This window comes from Cyclopterus lumpus, chromosome 21 (genome assembly GCF_009769545.1).
Source record: "Cyclopterus lumpus isolate fCycLum1 chromosome 21, fCycLum1.pri, whole genome shotgun sequence".
Classification (NCBI taxonomy): Eukaryota; Metazoa; Chordata; class Actinopteri; order Perciformes; family Cyclopteridae; genus Cyclopterus; species Cyclopterus lumpus.
In genome coordinates this window covers 20,149,459-20,160,226 of record NC_046986.1, presented here as the reverse complement: position 1 = coordinate 20,160,226, position 10,768 = coordinate 20,149,459, and the positions used below count along the sequence as shown (strand labels likewise).

Below are 10,768 nucleotides of genomic sequence, written 5' to 3'. Positions count from 1 at the left end.
TAAGCTCTATGGCCAATAATGCTTTCGTTATGAATAGATGAAGTTTTACGCAATAAAAAGATGCAAAGGCCTATAATGTCCTAATATAAAAAAAATATGCCATTCATGTAATCTCTTATTCTGGATGCCATGTTCATGCTTGTACTCATTTGACTGCAGTTATCTGTCTATTCTTGCAGTTATGACAAATGACAGATATGTGGCTATATGTCGACCCCTGGTGAACATATATGTCAATTCTTTAGTAAACAGCAAAGTTAATGCAGACACGTGTGCCACTTTTAACCTCCTTACTCATTTTTCTTGTGACTGCTTTTTGATGTCTTTAATATGCGGTTTGGTTCAAAGCTCCCTCCAACCATTCAAAATGTTATTGCAATAGAACTTCTCATCATACCTCCCATTAGAAATCCCCTCGTTTATGGTTTCAAATGTACCTTAATTTGGAAAATAATTCTAGGTGGTATTACTTTTAAAATGAAATGATGAGGAAACTCAAAGGCATGTAATAATGTACTTTTTGCATATTTACATGTTCTGCCTTTAATTAAATTTACAGATTTGTCTGAGATGATCCTTGTAAATTAATTAAATGTATTTAGCTTTGCATTGAAAGCTTTTGGGATGTTCACTTGCCTTCAAGTGTCATTGCAGTGAGGAGTGAAATTAATATAAACATATAACCTGAAACATTACATCATATTTTGGGCACACTTGTGGTTTAGCTTTTGAGACTGTATAGATATAAATGTCAAAAGACAGATATATCAAAGTAGAAAGAATGTGTGAATAGATTATAATATTCTGCCTTTCAAACAAGACACAGGTGAACTTGCTATCAGAGGAGTAACCTGTATCTTACTTTCGCTGCAAGTTAAATGTAAAGTGTTCTATTATTTCTGTGCATATCTGATGATCCTTGTAAAATCAGATATCTGTTTGTATTTAATATATTTGCATTTTGCATTAAATGCATTTTCGATGGTTCCTTACCTGTTTGAAAGTTCTTAATGTATCATTTCATCAGTGAAACTCATATCCTAATGAGTAGGACAATAAAGGAACAGAGGAAAGAGCATTTCTACCTTTCAAATCTAAGCAGCCTTTTTTTTGTGAAATGTTAAGCTTTTGACCCACTTATGGTGGTAATTTTTGAAATTATTGTTTTAAATGTGCATTACTTAATCTCAGCACAATTAAAAGTAGCAACTGATTTAATTGTGTACTTTACAAAACACATATAATCATCTGATATATTGTATCTAGAATATTTACCATCATTTCCAAATATCTTTTGATGTCATTTTTACTTTCAAATCAACTTTCAGTGATATTAGAAGCTTTGTGTGACATAATTGTGGCACATTTACAACTTGATTATGTTGTGAATGTGAGCGTTTGTCTGTCTGTTTATGTGCCCTGCGATGGACTGGTGACCTGTCCAGGGTGAACCCCACCCCCACTGCCCAATGTCAAGCTAGGATCGGCAACAGCGCCCCGGGACCCTAACTAGGATAAGCGGTTTGGATAATGGAATGGATGGTGGGGGGACTAGAGGCTGGCTGTGGTAAACGGTGGGGCTTTCTTTACTAGGACCTGAGGTAAAAGGCCCTGAGGGAAGCTGTGAGGTTGCGTATGGAGGCCAGATGGGATGGTGCACCACAAAGCTCGCAAATCAGGGAAGAGGAAGCTGCGAAAATAAAAAAAAACTGTCTCAGGGTTCACATCTCAAATTCTGCAGTAACAGGTCAGGTTTGAAATTTAGGTTAAATTCGGTTCTCATTTTTGGTCCTGTGGGAGGGCACGCAACCAAAATTCGGGACAGAATTCTGGGTGGTATTTATTTTAAAATGAAACTACTTAGGTGATAAGCTATATGGCCAATAATGCTTTCGTTATGAATAGATGAAGTTTTACGCAATAAAAAGATGCAAAGGCCTATAATGTCCTAATATTAAAAAAATATGCCATTCATGTAATCTCTTATTCTGGATGCCATGTTCATGCTTGTACTCATTTGACTGCAGTTATCTGTCTATTCTTGCAGTTATGACAAATGACAGATATGTGGCTATATGTCGACCCCTGGTGAACATGTATGTCAATTCTTTAGTAAACAGCAAAGTTAATGCAGACACGTGTGCCACTTTTAACCTCCTTACTCATTTTTCTTGTGACTGCTTTTTGATGTCTTTAATATGCGGTTTGATTCAAAGCTCCCTCCAACCATTCAAAATGTTATTGCAATAGAACTTCTCATCATACCTCCCATTAGAAATCCCCTCGTTTATGGTTTCAAATGTACCTTAATTTGGAAAATAATTCTAGGGGTTCACATCTCAAATTCTGCAGTAACAGGTCAGGTTTGAAATTTAGGTTAAATTCGGTTCTCATTTTTGGTCCTGTGCAAGACCCTAGTTTAGACACAACAACATTAAGCTACAAAAAAGTGGGACTCTTTAGCTGTCCAAGTGCCTCGATTTTTCAATAGAGTAGATACGAGTTGTATATGTATACATAGTTGAAACTATTGCGAGTATGCGCTGTAATGGAAATTAACCTTTCCAATCTCCTTTAGAGAAAATAAGTGTGATGTCGAAACACTTAAATGTCTTTAAGCAATTATTAAACAGAAACTTGGAATAATTCAATTGAATGACCAGAGCTCCACCCCACAAATGGTTATGAGGTCTGATCCAGAAAGATAGTTTTATACAGTCATAATTATTCATCCTGTCTGCCTGACAGATGTTGTTTGGCTGCGTACCTGAGAGGTGAGAGAGATAGAGAGAAAGCCAAAATACAAGACGACTATACAATAATAAGATATGGAGCTCTAGCGCAAGTTCAGACAGGAAGACCATACCCCTCAGCCCGCATCTATTCCTCACATTCCTGCCAATCATTCCTCACTCATTGTTTACTTGCCGTCATTGTTCTGCGCCGTCAATCATGACACCAGCTGCGCAGATCCCCTCTATCCAATAAGCACACGGAAACAATGACATAGCCAATCATCTTGGTGCTGTCTCGTTTAAATATGACTGTCTCTCTACCTTGAGTTCTTTCATGCTGCCGTTACGCACGATTCACGGCGCTGCTATCCGTGTTCTCCATCAGCCAGCGTCTGCGCGTTCATAACGAACCGGCAAATGTCCATTTCCTTTTTCCAGCCTCGTTCCGGAGCCAGCGACGTCCAGTCACCAGCAGAGGAGAAAGCACCTCCTCCCAATCGTTCCCCGAGGGGATTCTCACCGGGTACTCCGGGTCTCTCCGCGCCGGTAACAAACCGACCAGCACCATGCAGCATCCGGCTAAACTCCAGCAACCATCCATGCACGCACTAGGGCGGATATCCTCAAACTCCTGCCGCAACAGCGTTCCCCGCAGCCGGCTTCGTGCCAGCGGCCCCGCGGCCGGCTTCGTGCCATCGGCCCCGCGCGCTCCGCATGCATTTCAATTCAAGCGTTTGTTGTGGAGTACAACCCAACAATTAATGAGCAAACGGAGTCCGGTGAAGTAAAGTTAGTTCTCAATATTTATTCAGTAATAAAAAGCAGACGGTCCTAAGATGAACATCCAACAGGGTTGAGTGTCCAAGGAAAAAGGCGCTTAAACAGGGCGCGCGGAAGCTTCATATAGGATTCCTCTTATGAGGTCCCATTGGGTTAAAAGTCAAAACTGATGCAGACGGGGCATGGTTTATTCCACGTCGTCCGGTAGGAGCACTAGGTATTTTCCACCCACACTGGCTCACGTCCATTGGTTGTGGTCTTCATCCATCAGTGTGTGTGGATGTTGTCGGGGTGCGAAGGTGGGGGCATGGTCGAAGCTGGTATAATTCAGTTTCGCAGGATGGGTTGCCCTTGACTAAGGGCTGGGATTCTCCTTTGTATCTCTTTTCTCCTTTGCCCCAGTTTAGATAAGGGCAGTGTGTGCGTTGGGACCGGACGCTCCCTTCTGAGTTCGGCCTTGGGCTCTCGTAACTCGGCGCGAACTTACGTGACCTTAACGCTAGGGTCAATGCTGTGTGTGTTGTTTAGGCTGAAGCAAGCTAGTGTGCAGATTTACCTTAATGCTGTATTCAAATGCTCTATAAATGTGTTGTCTAGGCTGAAGCAAGCTGATGTGCAGATTTACCTTAATGCTGTATTAAAATGCTCTATACGTTCATCACCGGAGGAAAATGCATTAATCAGCACGTCGCACCCGGATCTTCTCCTCGATCATATGAATATGGTCAGATCGCGTCAGTAGTCTTAGCCGCCGCCCAGACTGTAACAATCTCTTGGCTTTGCGTGTAAAAAAAAAAAAAAGCACTGTTAAGGAACCTCGAATGCTGCTTCCTCGTCCTATCGTTTTGTTAACAAATGTTCAATGACGGAGATCGGGATGACGAAGGTACGGTCATTCATGAAATGCTCAAAAGTGATCCATATCCGTGCAGCCCACAAAGTTGTCAAGCTGGATCACGTGGCCTCATCAAAGCAAAGTGCTGGTCACTGCTGACCCCATCTCGAGCTCAATAAGCATGCTCAGCTGGCATTAAGGCAAACCTCCCATCGTGCGTTGGCGTATTCCTACAAGTCGTATCCATCGGGGGGCTTCCTAAGGATCACAGTCAGAGGTTCCCAGACGTCGTCCTCCCTCTACTCCGGATTCAACATAATCTGCATTGTGCGAGATGCTCCACCAGAAACTCAACTGCCCCGGGTGAGTAACAGGAACACAAATGTCACATCATGTGTTAACCAGTCGTCAGAATTTCTCAAGAGCGACGACGATGTAGAGGAGAGAAGAAGAAAGAGGAGAGACAAGAAAGATGAGAAGCAGGAAAGGGAAGAAGGAAAAATAAAATAAAAAGCAGAAGACTAAAAGAAAGGGCGCCTCCTACTCGCGCCTCGGCCATCATCGGCGCTAAAGATCCCTAGAAATCCTAAACTGCCGCTAAGCAATGACATAACTGGTGGTTGAGGGCCTACACTCCCCTCCCAGCCGCACCTAATGCACATCATATCCAGGCCATCGTCGACCTAGTGAGTCCGTAGGATCATTACAGCCTCGATCCCAAATGCATGGACGTGTGAGCAGGTTGGTTCCACGTATGGTCTTTATTCACGTTATACACCGGCATCCAAGTGAACTCAGAAGCAATTCAGAGGACAGCGTCGGCCAAATTGGTCATCCCAAGAAGGACACACAGCCCGTTAGCCATCGCTGGCCGCATCACGCATCCAAGCAGGGCACGCAGCCCATTAGCCATTGCTAGCCGCATCATTCATCCTTTCTAATGGTTTTACAATGCTAAGTGCCGGAAGGGAAGGAGATATACAGCCGGGAGGAAGTGACTCATGCGAGCAAGGGAGCCGAACGAGCGGAGAGGATCGAGCGCAGGGAGATGTCGACGCAGGAGATACGAATGCCAATCTGAATGGCAGCGCACGCTACACTGCATACTGGGGACTCTACGAGAGCTATACCGAGAGCATGACTCTCAGTATAACCCCCACACCCAAATCCCTGCAACAATCTGGGCCCACCATAGAGCGCCACGCCGAACTCATGTCTATTTCGCTCAGTCATGTCGATAACCGGTCACATCATGTCTCACTAGCCGGAGCCAACAGAGCCAGAAGGATTCCGTCAACCAGGTCGAAGTGGAATCTCCACACTTTGTCTGATGCATGAACATGTTGCCGCACGATCTCACTGGCATCCGTGCCAATCGCAGGGAGTCTACCAGGATGCTTGCCTTAAACTCGTAATCCGAGTTTGCGGTCTAGTATCGAGTATCTCTTTCAAGCGCTATACAAATCTATAATCGGGTACCTTCTAGCAATCGCATACATCGCAGCATTGGGCATTCGTCACAGCACCACTGAGCGATTCGTTAAGGGTAATCGCAGTTAACGCAGCAGCAGCATCTTGGGAATATTCCGTCGTTCCATACAGAATTCCTGTACTCATCCAACTTCACTGGCTCCCTGTACAATACCGCATCGACTACAAAATCCTTCTCCTCACCTATAAAGCTCTCCACAATCTAGCCCCCACTTACCTCTACGACCTACTTCAGGAATACACTCCCTCCCGCACCCTCGTTCATCCTCTTCTGGACTTCTAACCATCCCCACGTCACGCCTCAGTACCATGGGTGCCCGAGCCTTCAGCTGCTCAGCACCCAGGCTCTGGAACTCCCTCCCCCCACACATAAGACAATCAGACTCCATCACATCATTCAAGTCTCAACTCAAAACTCACTTGTTCAAACTGGCATACTCTTTATAACTGGACCCTGTGCACTTCACTTGTTTTTATGTTGATGTTCTGTTTCAATGTTGTTCCTATCTTTCATGCTTTTATCTTTTATCCTGTATTTTATTGTAAGGTGACCTTGGGTGACTTGAAAGGCGCCTCCAAATAAAATGTATTATTATTATTGAATTCCCTCTCGACCTTCCCCATGCATAGCATAGATCGATTCTCCAGGCTCAACCCATTCCCTCTAGCGTGCCTTAAATCCCTCGTCAGTCATGTTTTAACCAGAGTTTTACTACTACTGCATGTTACCATATCTGCTGTTATCGCATCTAAAGTCTCAATGTCACGTTTGCCCATATCTCAATGAATGCATATACTGGTGGTGGTGCACCGGCCAATTGGCCAACCGGCGCTCTCTGGCTGCACTTATCCGTCATTTCCAGTCAGATGACTCATAAGATTCAATCATTTAATTAAACTAATCACGTATTCAGCTAATCATTCACATCCAGGTATTCTACTACCATATGGGAATCTCGAAAATGTCTTGCGGTCATTCCAGGACACTAGCCACGAAGTTCCACCTCAACTTGCTGCTATTTAGGTCACCGCTGACCATCAGCCAATGCCACATATTGCAAGCAGGACATTTGTCTCCAAGCCATTGCTGGCCAAGGAAAATAAATTAATAAAATCATGCTCGGGCCAGTGCGGCCTAGTCATCATAGTGCTTCATTCATGTTTAACTCATTCATGGTATATCGCAGATTCTAATCGCCTAACCTCAAAGTTCTGTCATGCTCATTGTTATGCCTCATCTCTTAGCAGCTCATGCCATCATCGATCATTCACTACCAGCTCATTGCCGATCGGTAAGTAAACATTCTTTTGGGGGAGATTTTAAGCTGTGGTCTACTTCCTTTTGGGGATCTATCTCGTTGCTGATCAGGGCAGTCGGCCCTCAATTGCAAATCTCCCCGCAGAGTCCAAGTGCCAAAGACTCTGACTTCATCATTTCATTTCATCTGTTAACAATAAACATGCATCCTTTCTTTATCTAACTGGTCTCTCCCTGATTGAAATGGAGCTCTAGCGCAAGTTCAGACAGCAAGACCATACCCCTCAGCCCGCCATCTATTCCTCACATTCCTGCCAATCATCCCTCACGCATTGTTTACTTGCTGTCATCATCCTGCGCCGTCAATCATGACACCAGCTGCGTAGATCAGCTGATCCCCTCTATTCAATAAGCACGCGGAAATAATGACACGGTTAGCCAATCATCTCGCTGCTGTCTCATTTAAATATGACTGCCTCTCTACCTTCAGTTCTTTCATGCTGCTGTTACGCACCCCTCCACCTCCCCCTCTCCGCCCAGTCTCCACGGATCCATCAGCTTCATCAACTCATCATTCCATCAGCTCATCAGCCACCACCAGGTCTGGACTCCACAGGGGGGTCTGGACTCGACAGGGGGGGTCTATCTCGTTGCTGATCGGGGCAGTCTGCCCTTAATTGCAAATATCCCCGCAGAGTCCAAGCGCCAAAGACTCTGAGACTTCATCATTTCATATAATCTGTTAACAATAAACATGCATCCTTTCTTTATCTAACTGGTCTCTCCCTGATTGAACTGTTATTGTCCCTCTTCGTTGGTGCCGTTGAGGCTAGGTCAAGATTAGATGAACTCTGCTTTCAGAGTTCAGTGGCACATATTACCTTGAGAAGAACACTATGATAAATTTCTATACCACATGCGCGTGTTTTATCTCCTCACAGCCAATCAAAATAGCTGATTTCATATGAATGTTAAAACCTGAGGAATACCCACACTTCATATAAAATGTATTTATCATAAATAATCAAATGCCAAAATGAAATCCATTTGCAATGTTCCTGCAGGTTTTCTGTATTCTCATAAAGTAGATTGCAGCACGCTGAAACGAGGAAGAAAACTTTTTCCGAACATTGATTGGCTGGTTTAAATTCCCAAAGGTCATGTGTGGCTGTAGCAAGACAAGATATTAATAACGGTAAGATGAGGGCGCAAACAGTGTGTTAAGGATGGAGGTACATAACACATGGCTAAAAGCAGATTTTCTAACCATGATGCATAACTCTACTCATGTAAAGTTTTTCTTCCTTTCAGGTTTGAATGGAACAATGAACTACAGAGTTGTTCTCTTCTCTCTCACTTTACTGTGTTACTGTTTCATTGTGCTGGTAAATGTTGCTCTCATTGTGACCATCATCTTGGATAAGAACATGCATGAACCAATGTATATTCTATTGTGCACTTTCTGCATGAATGGACTTTATGGGACAACAGGTTTTTACCCCAAGATTCTCTGGGATCTGCTGTCTCCGGTTCATGTAATCTCTTATTCTGGATGCCTTGTTCAGGCTTTTGTGATGTACTCATTTGCCTCCAGTGATATGTCTATTCTCGCAGTCATGTCATATGACAGATATGTGGCTATATGTCAACCCCTGGAGTATCACTCTATTATGTCAAAGCAGAGAGTGTTACTCTTAATCTGTTTCTCCTTGTTATCACCTTTTTGCATTATAGGCACAAATATTATTATAACATCTAGATTGAAGCTATGCAGCCCATATATTGAAAAACTTTTTTGTATCAATTGGGTTATTGTCAAACTTGCTTGTTTTCCAGCCGATACATATGTTAACAACATAGCTGCTTACATTTCAATAATCATTTATGTATTGCATGGTCTTTTCATAGTTTGGTCCTACATGTATGTCATCAAAACATGTGTCAATTCTTTAGAAAACAGAGCAAAGTTCATGCAGACATGTGTGCCACATTTAACTTCCTTGTTCACTCTTCTTGTGACGATACTGTTTGATTTATTTCATACGCGGTTCGGTTCAAACAATATGCCTCAAACACTTGAACATTTTGTGTCAATGGAATTTCTGGTCCTACCTCCCATTATAAATCCTCTAATTTATGGTTTTAAATTGACCAAAGTTCGGAACAGAATTCTGGGTGGTATTTCTTTTAAAATTAAGCCACTTAGGTGATAAGCTCTATGGTCGATAATAATGCCTTCTTCATAAATAGGTGAAGTTTTACGCAACAAGGAGATGCAAAGGCCTATAATGCCCTTACATATATTTTTTTAGATATTAATTCTTCTTCTTTGAAATATGCACTTTGCATCCGGCATATTTACATGATCTGCTTTTAGTAATGGTTCTGGACAAATTAACAATTGTTTTTATTATTTGTTTGTACATAATCTTTGCAAATATAATAGTTTGCACTAAATATTCCTGCACTTTGATTTAAATGTATTTGATTTTTTGCTTGTCGGAGAAGATTCTCTGGGATCAGCTGTCTCTCGGTCATGTAATCTCTTATTCTGGATGCCTACTCATTTGTCTGCAGTTATCTGTCTATTCTTGCAGTTATGGCAAATGACAGATATGTGGCTATATGTCGACCCCTGGTGTACATGGGTATGATTAGTTCATTAATTGAGTTATTGTAAAATGTCCCAGCTTAGAAGACTATCGTCAACAACATAGTTTCACACATACCACTAATTTACTTATTTCATGTTTCTTTCATAATTTAGTCCTACGTCTATGTCCTCAAAACTTGTGTCAATTCTTTAGAAAACAGAGCAAAGTTCATGCAGACATGAACTTGTGCCACATTTAACCTCCTTGCTCATTTTTCTTGTGACTAGTTGTTGGTGCCTTTTAATATGCGGTTTGGTTCAAAGCTCCCTCCAACTATTCAAAATGTTATTGCAAAAGAACTTCTCATCATACCTCCCATTATGAATCCTCTCGTTTATGGTTTCAAATTGACCTTAATTCACAACAGAATTCTAGGTGATATTACTTTTAAAATGAAATGAGGAAACTCAACAAAAACATGTAATAATGAACTTACTTCTTTTTGCATATTTATATGTTCTGCCTTTAGCTAATGGTAGAGTTAAATTTACGGATTTATCCTTTTAAATGAAATTGTTTGCTTTAAATATATTTTCCTTTTCATTGAAAGCTTTTCTGATGTTTGGAGTGAAATTAAATGTATGTAAATATATAACATGAAACGTAGCATTATATTTTAAGCACACTTCTCAGTGGTTTTGCTTTGGAGACTTCAAAGGTCAAAAGACAGATATACCAAAGTAGAAAGTGTGTAAATAGATAGTTTTCTATTATTTGTGTGCATAGCTGATGATCCTTTTAAAATCAGATATCGGTTTGTATTTAATATCTTTTCACTTTGCATTAAATGCATTTTGAATACTTGCCTTTTTGACTGTTCTTAAATGTATCATTTCATCAGTGAAATGTCCTAATGAGTGGGACAATAAAGGAACAGAGGAAAGAGCATGACTAACCTTCAAATCCACGCTGTCTTTTTCTTTGTGAATCTATAAGCTTTGTTTACTCACTTCAGGTGGTAATTTTTCAATGTTGAAATTGATGTTGATGTTTTAAATTTGCATTAGTTAATTCT

At 41.6% G+C, this 10,768-nt stretch overlaps 1 protein-coding gene across 1 annotated transcript; it reads left to right on the top strand.

The window, feature by feature from the left end:
• Positions 1–8,367: 8,367 nt before the first annotated feature.
• LOC117750629 (olfactory receptor 13C4-like) lies at positions 8,368–9,309 on the top strand. Its single transcript, XM_034561897.1, has one exon. It carries the CDS (start codon positions 8,368–8,370, stop codon positions 9,307–9,309), a length of 942 nt encoding a protein of 313 aa, XP_034417788.1.
• The last annotated feature ends 1,459 nt before the right edge of the window (positions 9,310–10,768 follow it).